The sequence below is a fragment of the Schistocerca gregaria genome, chromosome 2 (assembly GCF_023897955.1).
Source record: "Schistocerca gregaria isolate iqSchGreg1 chromosome 2, iqSchGreg1.2, whole genome shotgun sequence".
Taxonomy (NCBI): domain Eukaryota; kingdom Metazoa; phylum Arthropoda; class Insecta; order Orthoptera; family Acrididae; genus Schistocerca; species Schistocerca gregaria.
In genome coordinates this window covers 307,532,742-307,560,528 of record NC_064921.1, presented here as the reverse complement: position 1 = coordinate 307,560,528, position 27,787 = coordinate 307,532,742, and the positions used below count along the sequence as shown (strand labels likewise).

The 27,787-nt window shown below is 39.4% G+C and overlaps 1 protein-coding gene across 2 annotated transcripts in view; it reads left to right on the top strand.

Moving 5' to 3' along the window:
- Window positions 1-20,415, top strand: part of LOC126336932 (lysophospholipid acyltransferase 6) — a 143,783-nt gene extending 123,368 nt beyond the window's left edge. Inside the window, exons 7-11 of one of the 2 annotated variants that reach the window (XM_050001105.1) lie at window positions 5,320-5,467; window positions 5,865-6,070; window positions 11,087-11,284; window positions 12,919-13,070; window positions 19,010-20,415. In XM_050001105.1, the coding sequence (XP_049857062.1) occupies window positions 5,320-5,467; window positions 5,865-6,070; window positions 11,087-11,284; window positions 12,919-13,070; window positions 19,010-19,148 (843 nt within the window). In that variant the 3' untranslated portion in view covers window positions 19,149-20,415. The remainder of the gene's footprint in view (window positions 1-5,319; window positions 5,468-5,864; window positions 6,071-11,086; window positions 11,285-12,918; window positions 13,071-19,009) is intronic. The other variant, XM_050001106.1, reaches the window with a different exon arrangement.
- Window positions 20,416-27,787: the final 7,372 nt, after the last annotated feature.

Sequence of the window (27,787 nt, the reverse complement as noted above, 5' to 3'; positions counted from 1 at the left end):
GACCATCATCAGTTATTTTGCTCCCCAAATAGCAAAACTCCTTTACTACTTTAAGTGTCTCATTTCCTAATCTAATTCCCTCAGCATCACCCAACTTAATTCGACTACATTCCATTATCCTCATTTTGCTTGTGTCGATTTTCATGGTATACACTCCTTTCAAGACACTGTCCATTCCGTTCAACTGCTCTTCCAAGTTCTTTGCTGTCTCTGACAGAATTACAATGTCATCGCAAACCTCAAATTTTATTTCTTGCCCATGGATTTTAATACCTACTCCAAACTTTTCTTTTGGTTCCTTTATTGCTTGCTCAATATACAGATTGAATAACATCAGGGATAGGCTACAATCCTGTCTCACTCCCTTCCCAACCACTGCTTCCCTTTCATACCCCTCAACTCTTATAACTGCCATCTGCTTTCTTTACAAATTGTAAATAGCCATTCGCTGCCTGTATTTTACCCCTGCCACCTTCAGAATTTGAAAGAGAGTATTCAAATCAACATTGTCAAAAGCTTTCTCTAAGTCTACAAATGCTAGAAACGTAGGTTTGCCTTTCCTTAATCTTTCTTCTAAGATAGGTCGTAGGGTCAGTATTGCCTAACGTGTTCCAACATTTCTACGGAATCCAAACTGATCTTCCCCGAGGTCAGCTTCTATCAGTTTTTCGCCTGTAAAGAATTTGCATTAATATTTTGCAGCTGTGATTTATTAAACTGATAGTTTGGTAATTTTCACATCTGTCAACACCTGCTTTCTTTGGGATTGGAATTATTATATTCTTCTTTAAGTCTGAGGGTATTTTGCCTGTCTCATACATTTTGCTCACCAGATAGTAGAGTTTTGTCAGCACTGGGTCTCCCAAGGTTGTCAGTAGTTCTAATGGAATGTTGTCTACTCCAGGGGCCTTGTTTCGATTCAGGTCTTTCAGTGCTCTGTCAAACTCTTCACGTAGTATCGTATCTCCCATTTCATCTTCATCTACATCCTTTTCCATTTCCATTATATTGTGCTCAAGTACATCGCCCTTATATAGACCCTCTATATACTCCTTCCACCTTTCTGCTTTCCCTTCTTTGCTTAGAACTGGGTTTCCATTCTTATTGCTATTATTTACATTATGTTAATTAGCTGCTATTTACATGTTACTGATTGCTTACTGGTCAAAGAATAACAATATGTACTAGGTAGAAGGGAGATGTGTTGACAATGAACACTGATACTTGTTTCACTATTAAAAGAATTGTCATCCTTCAGTTAAAAAATCTGGATAACAAAAAGCTTTTTTCCTAATGTACATATTCCTCTAATCTGCAGAGAAAGAAAACTGCATAGAAACTCACATCCATGGTTTTTGCTGCAATAGTGTTTCTTATAATTTGATCATGATTAGCTCACAGATTTATATAAAATAGCAAATTCAAAATAAATAAATAAATAAAGAATGAGGTGAAACTAAAGCTACTTTACTTTCTGACAATACAAAATTATCAAAATGTATTCAAATAATCAGCCTACTTTAAAGGCAGACTTTTCATGACTAAACAGTCAGTCAGGTTTTCAAAGATTATATTTTTTTGTCACCAGTCTACTGACTGGTTTGATGCGGCCCACCACAAATTCCTTTCCTGTGGTAACCTCTTCATCTCAGAGTAGCACTTGCAACCTACGTCCTCAATTATTTGCTTGACGTATTCCAATCTCTGTCTTCCTCTAAAGTTTTTGTCCTCTACAGCTCCCTCTAGTACCATGGAAGTCATTCCCTCATGTCTTAGCAGATGTCCTACCATCCTGTCCCTTCTCCTAATCAGTGTTTTCCACATATTCCTTTCCTCTCCAATTCTGCGGAGAACCTCCTCATTCCTTACCTTATCAGTCCACCTAATTTTCAACATTCGTCTATAGCACCACGTCTCAAATGCTTCGATTCTCTTCTGTTCTGGTTTTCCCACAGTCCATGTTTCACTACCATACAATGCTGTACTCCAGATGTACATCCTCAGAAATTTCTTCCTCAAATTAAGGCCGGTATTTGATATTAGTAGACTTCTCTTGGCCAGAAATGCCTTTTTTGCCATAGCGAGTCTGATTTTGATGTCCTCCTTGCTCCGTCCGTCATTTGTTATTTTACTGCATAGGTAGCAGAATTCCTTAACTTCATTGACTTCTTGACCATCAATCCTGATGTTAAGTTTCTCGCTGTTCTCATTTCTACTACTCCTCATTACCTTCGTCTTTCTACAATTTACTCTCAACCCATAGTGTGTACTCATTAGACTGTTCATTCCGTTCAGCAGATCATTTAATTCTTCTTCACTTTCACTCAGGATAGCAATGTCATCAGCGAATCGAATCATTGATATCCTTTCACCTTGTATTTTAATTCCACTCCTGAACCTTTCTTTTATTTCAATCATTGCTTCCTCGATGTACAGATTGAAGAGTAGGGGCGAAAGGCTACAGCCTTGTCTTACACCCTTCTTAATATGAGCACTTCGTTCTTGATCATCCACTCTTATTATTCCCTCTTCGTTGTTGTACGTATTGTATATGACCCGTCTCTCCCTATAGCTTACCCCTACTTTTTTCAGAATCTCAAACAGCTTGCACAATTTTATATAATTCTCGCACTTGTTAGCTCTTGCCGTCTTCGGAATTGTGTGGATGATGCTTTTCCAAAAGTCAGATGGTATGTCGCCAGACTCATATATTCTACACACCAATGTGAATAGTCATTTTTTTCCACTTCCCCTAATGATTTTAGAAATTTTGATGGAATGTTATCTATCCCTTCTGCCTTATTTGACCGTAAGTCCTCCAAAGCTCTTTTAAGTTCCGATTCTAATATTGGATCCCCTATCTCTTCTAAATCAACTCCTGTTTCTTCTTCTATCACGTCAGACAAATCTTCACCCTCATAGAAGCTTTCAATGTATTCTTTTCACCTATCTGCTCTCTCCTCTGCATTTAACAGTGGAATTCCCATTGCACTCTTAATGTTACCACCGTTGCTTTTTTTTAATGTCACCAAAGGTTGTTTTGACTTTCCTGTATGTTGAGTCTGTCCTTCCGACAATCATATCTTCTTCGATGTCTTCACATTATACAAAGATTTTTGCTGAATAATTTGATGCAAGGAGTCCATAATCTCTACCTGCTCATTCTCAAGCAATTTGTGGTTCATAAATTTCATTCATTGTGCGTATATTAGTATTCTTTTTCACAGAATTATTTACAGTACACATTGTGTGTGAATGATTGAATGAACTGCACATGTAAAGTCTCTGAATGTAATATTAAGAATCAGTAAGGAAATACAGTAAGTAAAGTTGTTTGGCACTCTTAGCTAGAAGGCTGCAAGGGCTAGGTCCAGCAACCTAGTGGTGAAGGTTTCCTTTCCTCACAAACAATGGCATCATTTCCTTCAGGAAATGTAAGTGCTGTATTGCAAGTGTACATATTAAGGAGAGGTCATTGCCAAAGAATGCATGGAGAATTTTAGTGTCATGTTTATATTATGATGAGAGAGAAAAGAGAGGGTGTATTTCAGCATTGGAACATAGCCTATTCCTTGTGAGTAGCTGCCACAGAGCTAGGTCACTTGTTGGTGAGACACTGCTCACATTTAGAATGATGGTAATTGAGATACTCATCTCACCATCCAGATTTTGGTATCTGTGTTTTCCCTAAATTGTTCAAGGCAAAGTACACACCCAATTTCCTTTCGCAACCAGAGCTCCATCTCTAATGACCTCATGTTAATGGGACATTAAACTCTAATTTTCTTTGATGAAAAGTTTTCGTTTCCAGCTGGATAGCAGTGTTTCTTTCCTTTGAATCACCACAGCGGTACCTCTGCACTCTTTGTCTCCATGCAGTGACCTTAACAGCGTCACATCACATGCCGTGATTTTATAATATTGCAGAGCAGCTTGGAATTTAATCCAGGGTACTGGCTCCAAATCTGGTGGTCAGGAAGTGTACTTACTACCTCTGTTTTCCTTCACTGACCAAAAACTGGCAGTGAAATTTTTTCTGCCACTAGGATTTGAATCAGGTACCTCCTCCTAAGTTGAACATAGTTTCACAAGCTTTCATTATAAATAAAAATAAGTTATTGAAATTACACTTTTTTGCCTTTGATATTGTACATGCAGAAGAGAGAACTAAAACTTATCAAACATTATCCGAGTAATGCAATAACATCCAGGAAAAACATGTAATCCTTTGCTACAGCCCTCCTCGACATCTGTTGTTATTGTACAACACTGTTCTTAAAACGATTAAATTAAATGGTGCAGTGGTTTAGAAGTGTCACATTCAGTATGAGGATGATTCTATGCCTCATCTGACTTAGATGATTTAAATTTCTATGATTTCCTTAAATCACTTCAGGTGATTGGTGGGATGTTGGATTACCAAAAATTTACCAATTTTTTGTTCCATTTTTGTCCAAGAGCTATTAATCGATCTCTCTTATGACATCATCATGAAGAAAGTGTTTGTATGTTCTATTAAACACCCCAATGCATAGTATCATTATAAAAACCATAAGTCATTCATTAGTTATATTGTGAGATGATCGGGGCTCACTTTGAGTAGCTTCAAATACATCTAGAACAAAGTTACAATAATTTTAATGTTACTTTTACAATATTAAACTGATGTAACTGACTGTCCACATGCCACTCAGCAAGCAGCACACAATCTTTAATATTTAGAAGTAAATTAGGTAATAATAGAAAGGTGACAGGTTGTATGCAAACTATTTGTGGAATATATGAGCATTCTCTTCTTCACATTACCATTCCAAAATCAAACAAAAATTACTCCATGCCAGGAAAGCGCAGAAGCTCATCTCCACAATAAATACTACTCTGATAAACTTATTACAAAGCATATTCGGATTTGAGTTCTGTTTCATGTCATTTCTGGTCAAAGACACAATTTATTTCTCCAAAATAACATGTTAGCATCACAAATGCTATCCAACTGAGTGCTGTGCACTAAAGTGTCAAATTTTGACAGTTAGCTTCCCTCATAGAAAACTGCTACAATTAATATTAAGGTTTTCTTTATCTTATCCACTTATTCAGTGATTAAAAAGTGCCTGCATAAATCTCTTTTTCAGCATTCTTCCTCCATCTGATGGCACAGCAGTTTTGATTGGTGGCCCATGCTTTTTTTTCTTTGCCTTCTTCACAAGTATGTGGTAACTGCTGTTGCCTTTTAGCTCCAGCAGTTACCAGACTAAGTGGGGCATTGAGTGTTATTCTATGAAAACTTTTGAAGTTATTTCATTGTTCTTTTTTTTTCAGGGAGCACTGGACAGAAATTCAAATAGCAGTAAAGTAGTGCTGGAACCATCACCGTGTCTTGTAGTTCTCAAGAAGGTTACGTGCTCATTGCTCTGTGCTTTATTCTTCGTAAAACTGATTCCATCGTTTCCCATCACAAGAGTAAAAGGTATTTCTTTTACAGATAGTTTTCTATTAGACTATGTTGACGCCTTTTTTAAAAGATTTTCTTCATGTTTAAATAGTAACAAGAGTCTATGAGAATTTTTCCTTCTTCTCTTCTTATTTATACAATGACACTTACTCAGTGTGCATATATCTTATATCTTTTGTACAATTTATTTGCTAAATAGCAGATTATTTGGGATCAAATTCACTTGTATCTTCCTTCCTTCCTACAAATCTTTCTCCAACTTTTACAATGAATAATCTTAACAAAAATTTAGAAAAATTTAAAAAGATGTGGTTATTATAATAAAAAACAAATAACTCATTTTGAGCAGTTTGTTATCACAGCAGCAACATAGATCCTATCAGCTCCAGACTATTTCTTATTCATTTTTCAGAATCAGACTTTGTGGAGGAGGCATCATTAGCTGAGAAGACTATGTACCTGATAGCAGCAACTTCTCTGGTCAGACTTAAGTATTACCATGCCTGGCTCTTAGCAGATGCAATTTGCAATGCTGCAGGGCTAGGATTCAATGGCTATGATAAGGATGGTAATCCTCATTGGGATCTTATCTCAAATGTAGATATTTTAAAGTTTGAGGTATGTAGCATAGCTTTTTTACTGAAACTTCTTTATTCTTTCTTAGTTGTTATAAAATATAACCATTTACAGTTTTCAAGACTTGTTTGTAAAAATAGTGTTAGATGGAAAATAAAGAAATTAAAGGGAATTAAAAATGAATGAAAATAATTTCAGATGATAACAAAGAAAAAGGAAACATTTTCTTAATGTTCTGTAACTATTATTTATTATGTTGTAGCCACAGTAAAATAACATGTAGCCCACTGATATATCTCTCATATTTGGGTAAGTCACACATCATTTTATCTGTGGCTACTACAGATATGTTGTGTGCCAGTGGAGGTGCAATGAGAACACTTGCCAGGTAAACAATGTAGAATAGAATGAGATTTTCACTCTGCAGTGGAGTGTGCGCTGATATGAAACTTCCTGGCAGATTAAAACTGTGTGCCCGACCGAGACTCGAACTCGGGACCTTTGCCTTTCTCGGTCAAGTGCTCTACCAACTGAGCTACCGAAGCACGACTCACGCCCGGTACTCACAGCTTTACTTCTGCCATTACCTCGTCTCCTACCTTCCAAACTTTACAGAAGCTCTCCTGCGAATCTTGCAGAACTAACACTCCTGAAAGAAAGGATATTGCAGAGACATGGCTTAGCCACAGCCTGGGGGATGTTTCCAGAATGAGATTTTCACTCTGCAGCAGAGTGTGCGCTGATATGATACTTCCTGGAAGATTAAAACTGTGTTCCCGACTGAGACGAGGTACTGGCAGAAGTAAAGCTGTGAGTACCGGACCTGAGTCGTGCATCGGTAGCTCAGTTGGTAGAGCACTTGCCTGTGAAAGGCAAAGGTCCCGAGTTCGAGTCTCGGTCGGGCACACAGTTTTACTCTGCCAGGAAGTTTCAATGTATTAAAGAAACATAAGTCTTCTTGATGTAATTTTGAGTTAATATAAGGAAAGAAAATATAATTTAGTGACCAAAGGCCAAAGTGAATCCATACTTGGTGGCATAAAGCCAAAGTCTGAGGAAGTAACAAGACTCTTACTGATGGGCTGAGGAAGTAACATGTTTCCTACTGATGGGCTGTGGATGCAGCCAGTTCCTGGCTGAGAGAGCTCAAAGGAATAACGGGTTTGACAACTGAAACCAAACTGCTGATCCTTGATTGAGTGCTGGCTTAAATGGATACGAAGCAAGTTGCTGATGGGTGTGTGACATGGCATAGGAAAGTACTGCTCACAATTGCAGCATGATAGCTGTGGAAGCACCATTTACTGTTGTTATTGTCTAAAACATTTACCAAAATGTGGGTTGAGCTTGGATTATTGTTTGGCTCATAGGTGCTTGTGCTTTTTTTGTCACAGACAGTGATCACCTGCGGGATGCATGTGTGTTGGAGGGCTGAAGGTTGCTTTCTTGTAGTAAGCACACTGCAACTACACTCTGTAGTAGTCACCTGATCAAAGTCTGAGAATCGGAAAATAAGTTAGTGAGTAAATAAGTAATAGTTGCAGAACATTAAACAATTGTTTCATTTATTGTTAATGTTGATGTGTTCTGTCATTCACTAATGGAAGATTCCGTTAATGATATTTCTTAACGAATTTAAAGGAAGTGTGCAGGACATTGTATCAAATGTGATTATCTGTATTTTGGATGATGATTCATATGAAACCTTTAAAGAATGAATCTACCTCTTGTATCATCTCAAATTGTGCAGGGTACTGTTACTTTCATGGCAATATTTACATGAGACAAATAAGGAAGTTTAGCTCCTTGTAATGGAAGGAGGAAGGAAGGAATTTCCAGTTTATGGTTGCTACAGGCAGAGCAGAACAAATCACCTCAACAGATGTATTCATGTTACAGAATTACAGTCTGAAGAATTAACAAAGTTCATTCTACATACTACAGGACGATACTGGCAAACAAAACAGTTAACAAATATTTACAGACTGACTCTACCCTTCCTACCTTTTCCAGTAATGGCTCTCCCACACCTTGTCTCACCAGTCCTTTGCCGTAGCCCACATACACAGTGTGTGGCCACAAAGAAGTACTCCTCTCATGACTCAGTTTCACCCTGGATGATATCAGCTGAATCACATACTCTGCCTAACATCCTCCTCAATACCCCCCCCCCCCCCCCCAACCCTCCCATATTGTTATTCCACTGCCTACTGAACCTACATAATATCCTCATTTGTCCCAACTCCATCCCTGCTCTCTATCCCTTGCCTCACAGCTCATATAGATGTAGGTCCTTCCACTATCACATACTCTGGTCCTGTCACAGACATCTTCTACCCCATTAAAGTCTTCGAAAGCAGTCACATGATTTACCAACTTAATTGCAGCCGCTGTGTCACATTCTATGTTGTCACGACATCTAACAAGCTGTCTTTCTGCTTTGATTGCCACTGCCAAATTGCGGCCAAAAGGCTGTGGGCCCAGCCAGTTGCTGAACATGCCACAAAATATGCTGTGCTTCACATCCTGTCCCAACTGAATGATTGCAACAAACAAAAGTTTTTCTAAGTTGTGCAATGGGAACTCTCCCTACGACCTATCCTCTAATTCTGTAACATCCCTGGCCTCAGCCTTTGCTAGTCCCTGTCCTCCACCTGGCTATTCACTTCACTGGTTCCACTACAGTACTGCACGTCTCCTATCCTGCCAGTGCACCTATGGAGCCCTTTCCCCTTCCCTTCTTCTCTCCTTTCCTGTCCCCCTCTCCCTTCCCAACTACCCCAGCACAATCTACTAGTGCTACAACTAGCAGGCCCTCTCTTGTTCGCACCAGGTCTTGTACGTCAGATGCAGTTGGGCTGTAGTGCCTGGAGTCAGCAGCTGTGTGTGTGTGTGTGTGTGTGTGTGTGTGTGTGTGTGTGTGTGTGTTTTCTTCTGAAGAAGGACTTTGCCTAGAAGTTGAAATATTTATAGCATTCTTTTTCATTGTGTTTGTCTTGATCTCAATGCTGTCCCTAGAAGGAGTAGCAATCTGTCCTTTCTCTGGATTGACTTGTTTTGCTTTCACACTGATTTTGGATATCTACATCTCATTGCCTACACAAATGTGGAAAAACAAATCATTTCCATCTTGTCAGTAACACATCAAACACTCCTGTCTCCTTGACATTCACTGCTGTTTCTACTGGTCAGTAAACATTTTTAGTACCCACCTTACTTACACTATGTGATCAAAGGTATCCAGACACCAGCTGAAAATGGCTTACAAGTTCATGGCGCCCTCCATCAGTCATGCTGGAAATCAAGATGGTGTTGGCCAACCCTTAGCCTTGCTGACAGCTTCCACTCTCGCAGGCATATGTACAATCAGTTGCTGGAAGGTTTCTTGGGGAATGGTAGCCCATCCTTCATGGAGTGCTGCACTGAGGAGAGGTATCAATGTCGGTCGGTGAGGCCTGGCATGAAGTCGGCATTCCAAAACATCCCAAAGGTGTTCTACAGGATTCAGGTCAGGACTCTGTGCAGGCCAGTCCATTACAGGGATGTTATTGTTTTGTAACCACTCTGCCACAGGCCGTGCACTATGAACAGGTGCTCCGTTGTGTTGAAAGATGCAATCACCATCCCCAAATTGCTCTGCAACAGTGGGAAGCAAGAAGGTGCTTAAAACATCAATGTAGTCCTGTGCTGTGATAGTACCACACAAAACAACAAGGGGTTGAAGTCCCCTCCATGAAAAACATGTCCACATCATAACACCACCGCCTCCGAATTTTACTGTTGGCACTACGCATGCTGGCAGATAATGTTCACTGGGCATTCACCATACCCACACCCTGCCATGAGATTGCCACATTGCGTACCATGATTTGTCACTCCACAAAACATTGTTCCTTTGTTCAGTCATCCAGTGTTTACACTCCTTACACAAAGCAAGGCATCATTTTGCATTTTTCGGTGCGATGTGTGGCTTATTAGCAGGCACTCAACTATGAAATAAATTTTCTCACCTCCTGCAGAACTGTCATAGTAATTGCAATGGATCCTGATGCTGTTTGAAATTCCTGTGCGATGGTCTGGATAGATGTCTGCCTATCACACATTATGACCCTCTTCAACTGTCAGCAGTCTCTGTCAGTCAGCAAGTCGGCCAGTACTCTTTTGTGCTGTACATGTCCCTTCACATTTCCATTTCACTATCACATCAGAATCAGTGGACCTAGGGATGTTTAGGAGTGTGGAAATATCACATACAAATGTATGACAAATGACACCCAATCACTCAACCATGTTCAAAGCCTATGAGTTCTGCAGAGCATGCCCCATTCTGCTCTCACACAATGTCTACTGAGGTCGCTGATATGGAGTACCTAGTGGTAGGTGGCAGCACAATGCACCTAATGTGAAAAACGCATGTTATTGTGGATGTCCAGATACTTTTGATCACATAGTGTATATTTTTTGAGATCTGAGTTTTTTCAAGTCAGACATGTCAATACTGATGTGTCCAACATGAGAGAATTCATCAGCTAGGGCACCAATCGTCTGTTAGATCAAAGTTGCACAGTTTAGTTTGTTTGGTTACTAGACCTACCAGTCCACTTTTCATTATGCATATTTTCAGTCACTTTTTTTGAAGTATCAGCATTGTAGCTCAACATTCTGTTGTCTCATTATTGTTGGCCTATATACTATGCACAGCTCTTGTGACACTGAGCAGCTGCAGATCCTTTTGCATGCAAAAACGGTATTACAGCCTGCTGTAGAGAAGTGGTGGGAGCAACAGTTATCAAAGTCATTGTTATCTGCTTTCAGCTGCTGGCAAGTGACTTCTGAATCAAAACAATGACTTTTGTGGCTTCATAAGCAATCAGTAGGTGATGCTGCCTTCATAAAACTTGTTCTGAGCTGCTTTATTTAAATGTACACAAACAGTCACTACCTTTCAAACACCTTTCCATTCCCTAGGAAATATCTTGGAAACTGTGTTTTCCTAATTCAAAACATCTGAAGTGCAGTTATTGCATATGGTAAACAGCAGTTATTTTTCTTTTTCAGCTTGGTCTAAGCCTGCATGACAGTATTGAACAGTGGAACAAAGGGACAACTCGGTGGTTACGTATGATTGTGTATGAAAGGGCTGGTAAAATGAAGACTGTATTAACCTATGCTCTGTCAGCCCTTTGGCATGGTTTTTATCCTGGATACTACCTCACTTTTATGAGTGGAGCCTTATTCACCTTTGCAGCACGTGCAGTAAGTTATTGCTTTATGTGGACTTACAAATGTCTGTGCAGATGCATACACAGATAAAATTGCATGGAGGGGGACTGTTGTGCTTATGGAATGTGATTTTACAAGTACCCAGTAAATTAGTATAAAACAAACTAGTTGGTGTATAAAAAAATGAATGATTTAAGGTAACCTTATAGCAGAGACACTGTATAGTGGCAAGAGGTTGAGATGATGTAACTGAATTTTACTATCAGTTCAGTCCAAATAGCCACAATGACAGAATGCCTATTTCAAGTATAGATTAAGCTGGCCCTATACACTAGTAATATCTAATTATACACTTGCTTGACTAGCTGGCACTAGAACAGAAATGTTACAACATAATAATAAAAATAAATTTATTAATTGTGATGGTGCACAATGGTTCTTAACAGTGGTAACAGTTTGATGGGTAGCACTTGATGAAATTCATCTAATGCAGCAACATCTAAATAACTTTGCTGCCCCCTCACTCTCAATTATTTAGTCACTATGACCGAAAGCCTTACGCAGACACTTGTATATAGCTGTTTCTGTTACTCTGTAAATAGTGAGTGCTAAGTTGGAATTGTATCTTTTTAATGGAACTGCAAGAACTTCAAGAACTGTGAAGGTGCTGGAACTAAGAAAACTTCACGAATTGTAGGAACTGAGTTAGTGTTGGTAGCACATCATCTTTTTTGCTTGTAGGCAGAAAGATCTCCATCTGTGCCAGTATGAGGCAGACAAAAAGTAATATAAAATTGCCAACATTCTCGCTGGTGGGTGCAACACTATTGGTGGATGAATATGATATGCTGATGGACATGGGGCTGAAGCAGAAGATAGCCCAGTTCACAAGCACTGCCTTGAAGCAATTACCCAGAAGTGAGAAAGCACCTGGAAAGTGGTTTTGCCTGTGTGGTGATGGCCTCTCATGGTATTGCTATGTACCTCTCAAGCTATGTGCACAGTAAAAGGTATTCAACTAGGAACTTTAACACTGCAGCTCAACTTTCATACTTTCCTTCTTCTTCACTGGATGCAGGCAGGGGAGCTAGGAAAAAGAATCCCTCGTAAGTTGCTAATGAACATGGTTCCATATGAGCACTTTTGAGCCACATGTTTTTTTTGTACACTTTTCCCTCAAAGGAGGAGTAATCGTGAGATAAGGTGTAGTCAGTCATATGCCTAAGGGTTAAGGTAGTCAGTTTGGAGTTGGCAGGATGCTGGCAAAAGTGATATTCAATAGTACCACAGCCATGGACATAGGGTGTGTTGATGTTACCTTCGTATGTACCAAGCATCTTGGATACTCATGTCATAGGTCACTCTCTTTTGTTACATTTCATAACTGTGCAAGTTATAAATACTTCTGTCTGATATAATATTCAAAAGGTTATGAAAGCAAATTCATACTGAATTTAGTAACTTTTAAAGGGAAATAAACTGTTACACTGGCTCAACACAAACTGTGCTTGCAGGTAAAACAAAAAATGTGTCTTTTTTGGCAGTATTTTATCATAAATTTGTACATGCACCAGTTTCTTATAAGTTTGAAATTGTGAGCCCTCTGCTTCCTCTTATTTTTCTAATTTGTGTGTGAGAGTAATAGCACAAGTTTTCTCTCCTTTCAGGTGCGAAAAACAATTCGACCCTATTTTCTGGGTTCAGAGGTTTCAAAGACTGCATATGATGTGCTGACCATGCTAATAACACGTGTTATCATGGGTTATATTACATTTAGCTTTATTCTTCTTGAGTTTTGGCCCAGTGTTCGACTGTATTTGTAAGTAAAGCTGCACTTACCTAAACATATACAAATAAGAATCCGAATTTACTGTAGCCACATGTTGTTTACTGAAAGTAAAGTGTTTGAAGTTAAATTTACAGTCCTCAGTGAAATCTAAATAACTGTGCACAACCATAAAACTAGTTTAGTTGGTTTTCCATGAAATGTTCAGAAACAATTTAGCATTTCTAACCCACATTGCTCAACCATGCACCACTTTTCTTTAATTTCACAAGCTTTTTTCTTAAATAATACCTTTTCTCTAACATTCCTTACATAGAAGTTCATTTGATTTAACTAGCCTCGTTTTAGTGTTAATGTATTCCATGCCCTTATTGTAGTAAGCACACTTCAGGTAGACTTAGACAAACTTTCTAGTAATGTGTAACACTTCCACAAGCCTTGATAACAGTTCTGCATGAGATGCTGGATATTAGTGTCCAACAAGTCCTGTAGCTAATTCATATTTTCTGGCCAGAGACAGTGGTTATGTGTGTATGTGTGGCATGCTTGTGTGTGTGTGTGTGTGTGTGTGTGTGTGTGTGTGTGTGTTTGTCTAGTATTTGTATTGTGCCCTGCAACTCAGTATCTCCTTTATATGGTGAGTACCAATCTATACTTTTAACAATACTGTCAAAATGGGAACAGTGTTACATTTCCTCCAGAGATCCCCATCTGTTTCTACCACACCATCTCCATTACATTTTTGTATGGATTGTGTTGTTCTGTTATGATTCTAGCAAGACACCTCTTAATTCCTTCAACATCTGTTGTCAGTCTATTTCTTAAAATCTCAAAATACTGGAGCTCTGGAACAGGCTTCAGTTGCATCTTGTCTGCAGTTCCTTTACAGATGCATCATTCCTTCCCACTCAGTTTAAATAACCCATCTTGCACAAGTTTTTACCTTAGCCACATGAAGCAGAATCACTCAGGGCAACTGTGCCACATGTCCTCATCTTTTATGATAAACACTCAAAATTCTGACCAGTTAGAGATATATCCATTTTCAGGCATTGCAACCATCCCTGTCAGGAAAGAGTGTCCTGTGGATGTGCTACAAATGCTAGCTGAACTATCTGAGCAAGTTGCAGCTCTCCAAATACAGTGTTCCAGCCATGTGCTACAATGTTAGCACTCTTCTAGCAGGAACAGGCACTCACCCACTACTGACAGTATCTGCTCATATCACAGAAAATTTGAGGCTACAGCTCAGCAGTGTCAACCACCACAGGGAAAACACCACCAGAAATCAATAGCAATAGTGGTCAATTTCAAATGGTGTAGATGTCAACTGTGCGGAACAGAGAACTTTACTGTGCTAAAACTCCTCAGTGATATAGTTGATGACACCTAAATATATCCCTCCTCTCACCTGTCATGGTGTAATACTGACAGCAGTTGCCTGTAAACTGCAAATGGATAATCTTTAAAGACCTATCGCCAATCAATTTGTATCTCATTGTCAGCTTCAATCTTCACTATGAATTTGTATGGAGATTCACTGTCACTGATGTGTGTAAGTAATTGTTGGAGGAGTTTCAAATCCACATCCAGCCATACAGATTTAGGTTTCCATTATCCTCTCCTCATCCTTGAACCATTCTGAATTTGAGTGACTTCTATGATGATGGGACATTAAACCCTAATCTTCCTTTGCTACTTCATTTCTAGAGCAGATTTCTTATTTTGTGGTGCCCTCCCAGGTCTTTGCCTGTTTGAATCTATATCACAGTTGTCTCCTCATGGACACCTATGCCATATAATCAGAGTTTCATTACATAGGCATTGAAGATCAACTTGTAATGTTGTACAGTGAGGCAGACATGTAGACCAACAACAGCAGCTGTTCACTAAATGAAATTAACACAGCTTAGTGGTTAACCTGTCAGATTGTGTCTTTAGGGCGATGGAAATAAAATTCCTGAATCCTGCCATCTCAAGAGAGTGTGGAAGCTATGTCTCAGTTTCAAAGCTCAAAATAGTATATAAATTATGCCATTTCCTGAGCTTGAAAAATTTACCAACAATTTGTGCACAATAATGCACATTCACAGCACCTCACAACAAATTTGCAGAAGGTTCATCCAAACCAGGAAACACAAAGATGTGGACTGATGCAAAGAAAATATCCTTTGCCAGGATAAAAGCTACTGTTACATTATTAACTCATCCTCTTCTTGGCCTATCTACCAGCGCTTTCCCGCTTGGTAGACATATTTTGTCTGCTTGTGTCTGTGTATGTTCGGATGGATATGTGTGTGTGTGTGTGTGTGTGTGTGTGTGTGTGTGTGTGTGTGTGTGTGTGTGTGCGCGCGCGCGCGAGTGTACACCTGTCCTTTTTTTCCCCCTGAGGGAAGTCTTTCCGCTCCCGGGATTGGAATGTGGAATGACTCCTTACCCTCTCCCTTAAAACCCACATCCTTTCGTCTTTCCCTCTCCTTCCTGAAGAAGCAACCATCAGTTGCGAAAGCTAGTAATTCTGTGTGTGTGTTTTGTTCATTGTGCCTGTCTGCCGGCGCTTTCCCGTTTGGTAAGTCTTGGAATATATATATATATATATATATATATATATATATATATATATATATATATATATATATAATAGAAAGAAACTTCCACATGGGAAAAATATATTAAAAACAAAGATTGCAAGACTTACCAAGCGGGAAAGCGCCGGCAGACAGGCACATGAACAAAACACACAAACACACACACAGAAATACTAGCTTTCGCAACCGATGGTTGCTTCTTCAGGAAGGAGAGGGAAAGACGAAAGGATGTGGGTTTTAAGGGAGAGGGTAAGGAGTCATTCCAATCCCGGGAGCGGAAAGACTTCCCTCAGGGGGAAAAAAAGGACAGGTGTACACTCGCACACACACACACACACACACACACACACACACACACACACACACACACATATCCATCCGCCTATATATATATATATATATATATATATATATATATATAAACAAAACACACAAACACACACACAGAATTACGAGCTTTCGCAACTGGCAGTTGCTTCGTCAGGAAAGAGGGAAGGAGAGGAAAAAATGAAAGGATGTGGGTTTTAAGGGAGAGGGTAAGGAGTCATTCCAATCCCGGGAGCGGAAAGACTTCCCTTAGGGGAAAAAAAGGACAGGTGTACACTCGCACACACACACACACACACACATATCCATCCGCACATACACAGACACTTTAATATATTTTTCCCATGTGGAAGTTTCTTTCATATATATATATATATATATATATATATATCCGCAGTATTCTGAAAAGTGAGTGCATTTTTAAATGGAGATTTTAATATTTCAGCATTCTGTTTGTCCACTTTAAACACCAAGCTGATTCACAAGTGGCTATTCAAATGTTTTGTTCCATTTATTGACTTTACACAGTGCTGTAATTTCTTAGGATTTATTGTCTTATTCAAGAGGGAGAGGTTGACTTGTTATTCATCAAAGCTATAGATTTCTTCCCCAAATGTTGATTACATGTTTATTGCTTTTCTCCTAGAACTTTTACCAGAATCTGCCCATAAAACTATTTAGGGCAGTACTTTCAGTCCATCCTATAGATCCATGAGTTGATATTAAATTTTCTCTATCACATAATACTTGTTTTTGTAACATTTACAAACATATTGTTAAACTGAGATGTATCATTGCTGTTTCATTGTCTTGTGTTGTTGAAAATTAGTATACATTCTTCTTCGGGTTTCAACCAAAATTCATTTGGTGGCAGCTAATTTTTGCAATGACTTCATGCAGTATGTTTATATGCAAAGACACTTACATAGAGAGTATCTACCTTGTGGAAGATAACTTAAACACAACTGTTGTCATAAAAACAATGTCAAAAAGTGCCTTGGATATCACAAGGTGTTAGTCAGGTGGAACCGACGGCTCCTCACCAAGGCACAAAGAAATATTCAATGTGTACTGCACTCCACTTAGTGAAAGAAAGATGATGTAGATGCACAGACTATCCATATCACACCAACTTTGTCTCTAGATTTGACACTTCCTAGAACCTAGATCTCCATACAACTTTATTGTGATGTAACTCTAACTTGGGAGTATTTCAAGGGGCTGCTACAGGACTGTTACTGTTCATGACATATTTACATGAGCTGGTGGACAGCATTGATAGCTCCATGAGACTGTTCAGATGATGTTGTTGTGTGTAGGAAAGTTACAAAACATGAAGAAGATAAACACTTCTTGTCAGGATTAGCAGATGATGTTGTTGACAGTACATAAATGTAACATATTGTGTGTGTATAAATAGGTGGAAAAGCCCATTAGTGGTCAATTACAATATTTGCTATAAATCACTGGAAATGGAAACAACCATAAAATAACTGGAATAACTATTTTGAGCAACCTAAAGTAGAACAGACACATAAAACTATTGTAGCAAAAATAGGTGTCAGGCTAAGAATCCTAATGAAGTGTAATTCATCCATAAAGGAGGCATATTCCAACTTATTGTATGAACAGTTCTTGATCTGTCTGGGATCCTTACAAAGTAGAATTAATGAGGAGGTTAGAGAAACTGAAATGAAGAGTGATACATTTTAACATATGTTTGATCAGTAAGTGCAAGAGCATTATGGTAATTTTCATCATACTTCAATAGCAGAATACTACATAATAAAACTATATGGTTACATCTCAACATCTATGATGTATGCATGCAGACTCAAATAATGAATGAAAATTTGTATCACAGCCAGGTTTGAATTCCAGCCTTGAAACATATTTTCATTTGTCACTTCAGTCTGCATATGTCAAAACAGATTTTGTGCATCATTGAGAGGTATACTGTTAAAATTCCTAGAGCATACATCCCAGCATACATCCTTCTCATACATCTCACAGAATAAAACACATGAAAAACAAGATATGAGGGCTCTACAAAGGCTAAACAATGTCATTCTTCCCATGCAATGTTCATGAATGGGATAGCAAAGCCATACAAATGATAGTGGTACCAGAATGCCCTCCACTATATAACAGATGGTAGCTTGCAGAGTGTAGATAGATATACATGTAAACTTTCTCTGTGACTTGCAGTTTGAGGATAAATATGAGGGTTTTTTTCATGACAAGTGGTATCATGAATCAGTTACCATACACCAGAGAAGATGATTCAGAGGATGAATGCTAACTAGAGAAAAATACAAGGAAGGGCTTTTACATCTACATGTACATACATATCCTGCAAGCCATTTTGAAGTGCAAAGCAGAATGTAAAATTGTGCCACATATTAGTGCTTCTTCTCATTCTAATCACATATCCAGGCCAGAACTATTCTGTCAATAATGAAAGTTTTAGAAACTGTCTTTGTTCCAAAATATGCCTCACTCATTGATTTTTATCACAGCAAAAAGATTATTAATATAGCATACAACAGCAAGTTGTTGGTAAATGGGAAAGCTGCTTATCACAGGAAATGATGCATGATCCACACACGACAGTCTTCTTCTGCATGAAAACTCACACCACATGCCAGTAATTAATTCCATGTAATTCACTGTAGAACTTTCTGATAGTTCTGGTTTATCTATCACCAATGAATTCAAACATTTGGGCTTTTAAAAAAGGTGTTACAAGGACAACATTTTTAGTTGGAGGCCCTCAGCTCCCCTCTCATCTTTTCTAACAAATGCATCATAAGGCTGCATATTTAGTAGAAAAATGTGTATATGTGTTGAAGAAAACTATATAAAAAATTATGAAATGCTTTTGTAATTTTATCCATCACAAAAAATGCAGTTTAGTTTTGAATGAGCCTTGTGTAAACCATGAAAGACAACAGTACTAAAATACTTTGCACCTGTCATAAGAAATTAAAAATAGACTTTCACTGGTATCCTTTTTATGTTACTGACTAATGTGCACTGGTGAAATTTATTTTTCAGGCATATGTACCTGTGGCTCCACATTTTGGGCATTCTGGCCTTGGTTGTACTGCCTCGCCTATTCTCGTCATCTAAGGAGAGGCGTGTTGTTGCTTCCAAACCTATTTCCAATGGTGTGGCTGCCAACAAATATGACTGAATTATTGTGTAAGCCTTTTTAAATAGTAATGTTGTATATATAACGAACATATGAAGACAGAGAGAGACTCACAGAAAATATGTGACTTACTGGTGTACATGTTATGCTTGCAAGTAAAAGTTAAAAGGTTTTCTTTTAACTTTATTTTAGTCTTTTGATATTGTAAGAGGCAAAATAAATTTAACAGACCCATCTAGTAATGAATGTTGAACTGATATTTGTTAAAGGTTGTCTAGTTTTGTCAAAAACTTTTAGTCATATGGACTGGGTTTTAAGTTGGACCAAATGTCAATGTTTTAAAAACATGCATTTTAAAATAAAAGTGTAATTCAGTGTATGCTGAGAGAAATGTTTTTACTATTTGACTGTTAACTGATGAACTGTATATTTTAACAAAATGTTTTAAATGTTATACATTTCATATAATCATATTTTCATGGATGTCATATACAAGATATGAAACCCATCATTGTGAGGATGTATGTATATCTCATGTTGTCACATTGTACTGGTGTTAGTAACAAAGATATATTTTACATTGTCCAATTATCTGGCAATCACAATATGTAACTAATAAACCCTCAAAAGTAAAATTCGATTACTGTTAATCATGTATACATAAAGGCACAACTGCATCAACATGCATGTGTTTAACGGTTATAGGTAGTATCTGTTCAGCTGAGCATCAAATTTGTTGGAAATCATTGTAATCACAACTCAGTTTCATTTTCATAATTATCACTGAAACATTTAAAAAGTATATCTTCCATGTAAACTGAATTTTACTTAATCGCTGTAGAACAATGAGGCTTTTGCAAGTTTATTGTAATTTTGCTTCATGCTGTATAATTCTGTTGCAATATCCAGTGCTTCCCCCATGTATATGTTAATGGCACAACATAGTGTAACCCATATTTATAGGTAACTTCTTAAATGTACTGCTCCAGTACGAATGTTGCGTGATTCAGTGGTAGCCATGTTATTGCCTGGCTACAGGCAACACTATTATCTTATCAACTGTGTATGTGTTTGACAACAAATTATTTCAGGCAAAACTTATGTGTACAGATGATGCAGCACTTTTTGTATACAATTTGCATTTAATTGCAATTGCAATTTTTGTAAAGCATATATTCTAGAATGACTGAGAAAACTAATACATGCTATGACATGTTATTTGATCTCTTTATTGCCTCTTTTTGTGCATTTCCTCAGAAAGAGTCAAAGAACAATCCCTTATAATAAAGTGCAATGGTGCTACACTGTGTATGTGTAATTATTTTTATTACAGTGTATTCATTTGTTCATATGTATACATGTGCTGCTGCTGGATAAACCAGTGTTTACTGTTGCTTATCTTCTAAAAGTACAGACATCTCCTTGGGTTATTGCCTTAGAAAGCTGTGTACAGTGCAAGGAATAGCAGCTTCTGGGCTTCATCCAGACAGGAGCCTATGCCAGCAAAAGTGTAGCTCTGACTGAACCATTTTTACTATATTGGACTGAAATGGGTTCATTAGAGTGTGTGGCAAATCGCTGGATGGATGTCAGGATTAGGTGCTATAGGCAAATGTAAGCAGCTCTTCATAAGGAGAATAACATCAAAACCTTTCCTTCTTAGCAGAACTTTACATCCTAAATGATCCTCCTCCCTTGAAAAAATAAAATTTGATTTCTCATCTACATCTATACTCTGCAAGTCACCATGAGGTGCATAGAAGAAGGTATATCCCATTGTACCAATTACAAGTGTTTCTTCCCATTCCATTCACATATGGACCTTGGGAAGAATGATTGGTAGAATGCCTCTGTATGTGCAGTATTATTTTAATCTTATTCTCACAATCCCTGCATGAGCAATATATAGGGGATTGTAGTATATTGCTAGACTCGTCATTTAAAGTTGGTTCTTGAAACTTTGTTAATGGACACAGAATAGTATATCTTTCTTAAAGAGTCTTCCAGTTCAGTTCTTTCAGTATCTCTGACATTAGCCCATGGATCAAACAAACCTGTGACCATTCATGCCACTCTGTGTATGTTCAGCATCCCCTGTTAGTCCTATTTGGTACAGATCCCACACACTTGGGCAATATTGTAGAACTGGCCGCACCAGTGTTTGCTGCAGTGTTCAGAAGAACATCCATAATGAAAACAGAAGTGAATGACCTGCCATTGTGAATCATGAACTTATTACTAATATTAATGACACACTCTGAGAAATGTTTATAATTACAGAATCAGTTATCATAAGGCTGTGATAGCATCAATGACAACAGGTATTATAATGAATGTCAAGAAAGGTAGGAAAATATACTTTGCTTAGCAAGAGTGACAGGATACACATTGCAAAGTATCTGAGCAGTCAACATAAAATATTCAGTACTAGGTATGAAGATGTGGGGTACAAATGGAAGAAATTCAAAACCATCATTCAATATGGTGTGTTACGAGGAAGGTCTTAAGGGATGGGAAACACCCACTGTGTTTAAATATCTGTGTTAGAAAACTACTACATAAACGAAGAGAGCTTCATCACTGGTTCATGAGAAGTCAAAACCTTGCTGTCAAACTAGTGCTGAACAAAGCAAAAATGAGAGAAATGTTCAATGACTTTGAAAGTAAAATTTTATTGATTGTGCTGACTCAAAACCTTAAGAGGTTATGTTCTTCAGTAAAATCAGTAAGGTTCAAAATCACCTATGCAATCACTCAGTGACCATAATGGCACTGTAATGGAAACTGACAGAAGACTGAAATATGCAACTTGGTCTTCTGAAACTGTTTCACTGTAGAAGATTGTAGCATGGCCCCTCATCTCAAACATTGAGCAGACTTCAAAATGCCAGATAATGAGATCAGAAAATAAATACAATTGCTTTGTTGTGGAAAGGCATAGAGACCAGATGAGATACGTGTAAGATTCTACCAGATTATGCAAAAGAACCTGCTCACCTTCTAGCAGAGGTGCTGGAGCAATGAAGAGTACCTAGCAACTGGAAAAAAAGTTCACATCATTCCCATTTTCAAGAAGGGCCATAGGAGAGATCCACATAATTATAGGCCTGTATCACTGTTGTCAGTCTGTGTAGAATTGTGGAACATGTTTTATGCTTATGTATTATGCTTTTGGAGAACTAATATCTCCTCTGTAAAAATGAACATGGAATTCACAGAGAGAGATCTTGTGAAACTCGGCTCATTCTGTTCCTACATGAGATACAAAATGCTGCAAGAATCAATCCTCAAGTCCAAGTCATGTTCCTTGGCTTCAGGAAGGCATTCGACACTGACCCACAATGCTGTTTTTTGAAAAAAAATGCAAGCTTACTGAGTATCAGATTAGATTTGTGATTGGGTTCAAGACTTCCTTGTGGATAGAACTCAAGAAGTTGCTCTTAACAAAACTGGCAGATGTAAAGGCCATTTTGGGGTATCCTAAGAAAGTGTGATAGAATCATTACTGTTTAAACTGTATATAAATGACTTAGTACAATACTTTAAAGCTATTCATGGCTGTTTGCAGTTGATGTGGTTATCTATAAGAAGTATCAATGCCAGAAAACGGTAACTGTTTGTAGACTGTTTACAGAGGATTGTTGAATGCTGCAGGGACCGGTAGTTGACCCTGAAGGTAAATAAATGTAAAATATTGTCCATCCACAGCAAAAAAGTCCACTACTGTGCAATTACGCTATTGATGACCAATTGATGAAACAGCCTTGAGCGGAATGGCCACATAATACAAAGAGAAGTAAAAGCAGCAAAACTGAGATTCATAGGAAGAATCTTAAGGAAATATAATTCATCCAATAAGGAAGTTGCTTACAAGGCACTCGTTTGACTGATTCTTGAGTACTGTTCATCAGTCTGGCATCCTTACCAGGTAGGACTGATAGGGGATATATATATATATATATATATATATATATATATATATATATATATATATATATATATATATATATATATATATATTAAAAACAAAGATTCCAAGACTTACCAAGCGGGAAAGTGCCGGCAGACAGGCACAATGAACAAAACACACAAACACACACACAGAATTACTAGCTTTCGCAACCGATGGTTGCTTCTTCAGGAAGGAGAGGGAAAGACGAAAGGAAATGGGTTTTAAGGGAGAGGGTAAGGACTCATTCCAATCCCGGGAGCGGAAAGACTTCCCTTAGGGGGAAAAAAAGGACAGGACAGGCACAATGAACAAAACACACAAACACACACACAGAACTACTAGCTTTCGCAACCAATGGTTGCTTCTTCAGGAAAGAGGGAAGGAGAGGGAAAGACGAAAGGATGTGGGTTTTAAGGGAGAGGGTAAGGAGTGATTCCAATCCCGGGAGCAGAAAGACTTCCCTTAGGGGGAAAAAAGGACAGGTGTACACTCGCACACACACACATATCCATCCGCACATACACTGACACAAGCAGACATATTTAAAGGCAAAGAGTAAGGGCAGAGATGTCAGTCGAGGCGGAAGTACAGAGGCAAAGAAGTTGTTGAAAGACAGGTGAGGTATGAGCGGCGGCAACTTGAAATTAGCGGAGGTTGAGGCCTGGCGGATATCGAGAAGAGAGGGTATACTGAAGAGCGAGTTCCCATCTCCGGAGTTCGGATAGGTTGGTGTTGGTGGGAAGTATCCAGATAACTCGGACGGTGTAACACTGTGCCAAGATGTGCTGGCCGTGCACCAAGGCATGTTTAGCCACAGGGTGATCCTCATTACTAACAAACACTGTCTGCCTGTGTCCATTCATGCGAATGGACAGTTTGTTGCTGGTCATTCCCACATAGAAAGCGTCACAGTGTAGGCAGGTCAGTTGGTAAATCACGTGGGTACTTTCACACATGGCTCTCCCTTTGATCGTGTACACCTTCCGGGTTACAGGACTGGAGTAGGTGGTGGTGGGAGGGTGCATAGGACAGGTTTTACACCAGGGGCGGTTGCAAGGGTAGGAGCCAGAGGGTAGGAAGGTGGTTTGGGGATTTCATAGGGATGAACCAAGAGGTTACGAAGGTTAGGTGGATGGCGGAAAGACACTCTTGGTGGAGTGGGGAGGATTTCATGAAGGATGGATCTCATTTCGGGGCAGGATTTTAGGAAGTCGTATCCCTGCTGGAGAGCCACGTTCAGAGTCTGATCCAGTCCCGGGAAGTATCCTGTCACAAGTGGGGCACTTTTGGGGTTCTTCTGTGAGAGGTTCTGGGTTTGAGGGGATGAGGAAATGGCTCTGGTTATCTGCTTCTGTACTAGGTTGGGAGGGTAGTTGCGGGATGCGAAAGCTGTTTTCAGGTTGTTGGTGTAATGGTCGAGGAATTCAGGACTGGAGCAGATTCGTTTGCCACGAAGGCCTAGGCTGTAGGGAAGAGACCGTTTGATATGGAATGGGTGGCAGCTGTCATAATGGAGGTACTGTTGCTTGTTGGTGGGTTTGATGTGGACGGATGTGTGAAGCTGGCCATTGGACAGATGGAGGTCAACGTCAAGGAAAGTGGCTTGGGATTTGGAGTAGGACCAGGTGAATCTGATGGAACCAAAGGAGTTGAGGTTGGAGAGGAAATTCTGGAGGTGTTCTTCACTGTGAGTCCAGATCATGAAGATGTCATCAATAAATCTGTACCAAGCTTTGTGTTGGCAGGCTTGGGTAACCAAGAAGGCTTCCTCTAAGCGACCCATAAATAGGTTGGCACACGAGGGGGCCATCCTGGTACCCATGGCTGTTCCCTTTAATTGTTGGTATGTGTGGCCTTCAAAAGTGAAGAAGTTGTGGGTCAGGATGAAGCTGGCTAAGGTGACGAGGAAAGAGGTTTTAGGTAGGGTGGCAGGTGATCGGCGTGAAAGCACTTCCTTTCCGCTCCCGGGATTGGAATGACTCCTTACCCTCTCCCTTAAAACCCACATCCTTTCGTCTTTCCCTCTCCTTCCCTCTTTCCTGAAGAAGCAACCATTGGTTGCGAAAGCTAGTAATTCTGTGTGTCTGTTTGTGTGTTTTGTTCATTGTGCCTGTCTGCCGGCACTTTCCCGCTTGGTAAGTCTTGGAATCTTTGTTTTAATATATTTTTCCCATGTTGAAGTTTCTTATAGGATGAAGCTGGCTAAGGTGACGAGGAAAGAGGTTTTAGGTAGGGTGGCAGGTGATCGGCGTGAAAGCACTTCCTTTCCGCTCCCGGGATTGGAATGACTCCTTACCCTCTCCCTTAAAACCCACATCCTTTCGTCTTTCCCTCTCCTTCCCTCTTTCCTATATATAACAGAAAGAAACTTCCACATGGGAAAAATATATTAAAAACAAAGATTCCAAGACTTACCCCCTCACCCCCTGGTTGCTCCTCTCCTCTCCCAGCCCCGCTCCCTGCCACGTCTTCACTGTTGTGTCCCTCCTACCCTCCATCTCTACACCCTTCATCCCCTTTCCCAAGGTGGCTTCCATCAACTTCCCCTACTGGATGATGCCCTCTCTCCCTCCATTTATCCCTCCTATGAGCTCTGATCCTCAGTCCCCCTCCTTTGCTCTGTCCTTTTCCCGGGCTCCCTCTCGCCGCTGTTTACATGCAGTGTTTTTACAGTGACTGTTCCGTGTTGTGTCTTTTGGGAAGTGTTGCGAATGGCCATCATACTGTCACTGGGTGTGATTTTTTATCTCTTGTGAACAGAAACCAGACTGTCGCCATGTTTTTTAATTGTGTGTCTACTATGTTACTTGTTTGATTCTTGTGTATTTTATTAACATTGCCAACTCCTTTTGCTTTCTGTTTTAAATTTCCGCATTTTTCCGCCATTTTACTCTTTAAGTCACCGTTTCATTGCCTGTTTTTCTTGTTTCTTTTTTCTTCCATTTTTAGAAAAGTCTGTAGGCTGTAGAGCAGTGTACTAAGCTGCTACCAGCCTGCCCCCCTCGGGGGGAATTGAAAATCAATAAAGAAAAAAAAAGAAGAAGAAAAGCAGCCCCGGCAGTCAGTGAACTCCTGACGACGATGGCGGAGATGGTCATCGAAAGCTCGAGGATTTTATACGAATTGACGCGGCTTGAAAAGTGATAATGTTTTATTCAAACATTATCTATTTACATTATTCCAAAACAAAAAAAGAACCAAGCATACTTTACGTGGAGTCCACACAGAGTATCTACATCTACATTTACATCCATACTCTGCAAGCCACCTGACGGTGTGTGGCGGGGGGTACCTTGAGTACCTCTATCGGTTCTCCCTTCTATTTCAGTCTCATATTGTTCGTGGAAAGAAGGATTGTCGGTATACCTCTGTGTGGGCTCTAATCTCTCTGATTCTATCCTCATGGTCTCTTCGCGAGATTTACGTAGGAGGGAGCAATATACTGCTTGACTCCTGGCTGAAGGTATGTTCTCGAAACTTCAACAAAAGCCTGTACCGACCTACTGAGCATCTCTCTTGCAGAGTCTTCCACTGGAGTTTATCTATCATCTCCGTAACTCTTTCGCAATTACTAAATGATACTGCAACGAAGCGTGCTGCTTTCTGTTGGATCTTCTCTATCTCTTCTATCAACCCTATCTGGTACGGATCCCACACTGCTGAGCAGTATTCAAGCACTGGGCGAACAAGCGTACTGTAACCTACTTCCTTTGTTTTCGGATTGCATTTCCTTAGGATTCTTCCAAAGAATCTCAGTCTGGCATCTGCTTTACCGACGATCAATTTCATATGATCGTTTCATTTTAATCACTCCTAATGCGAACTCCCAGATAATTTATGTAATTAACTTATTCCAGTTGCTGACCTGCTATATTACCGCTAAATGATAAGGAATCTTTCTTTCTATGTGTTTGCAGCACATTACACTTGTCTACATTGAGATTCAATTGCCATTCCCTGCACCATGCGTCAATTCTCTGCAGATCCTCCTGCAGTTCAGTACAATTTTTCATTGTTACGACCTCTCGATATACCACAGCATCATCCGCAAAAAGCCTCAGTGAACTTCCGATGTCATCCACAAGGTCGTTTATGTATATTGTGAATAGCAACGGTCCTACGACACTCCACTCCTCTGCAGCACACCTGAAATCACTCTTACTTCGGAAGACTTCTCTCCATTGAGAATGACATGCTGCGTTCTTTTATCTAGGAACTCTTCAATCCAATCACGCAATTGGTCTGAAAGTCCATATGCTCTTACTTTATTCGTTAAACGACTGTGGGGAACTGTATTGAACGCCTTGCGGAAGTCAAGAAACACGGCATCTACCTGGGAATCTGTGTCTATGGCCCTATGAGTCTCGTGGACGAACAGCGCGAGCTGGGCTTCACACGATCGTCTTTTTCGAAACCTATGCTGATTCCTACAGAGTAGATTTCTAGTCTCCAGAAAAGTCATTATACGCGAACATAATACGTGTTCCAAAATTCTACAACAGATAGACGTTAGAGATATAGGTCTATAGTAATGCACATCTGTTCGACGTCTCTTCTTGAAAACAGGGATGACCTGTGCCCTTTTCCAATGCTTTGGAACGCTACGCTCTTCTAGAGACCTACGGTACACCGCTGCAAGAAGGGGGGCAAGTTCCTTCGCGTACTCTGTGTAAAATCGAACTGGTATCCCATCAGGTCCAGCGGTCTTTCCTCTTTTGAGCGATTTCAA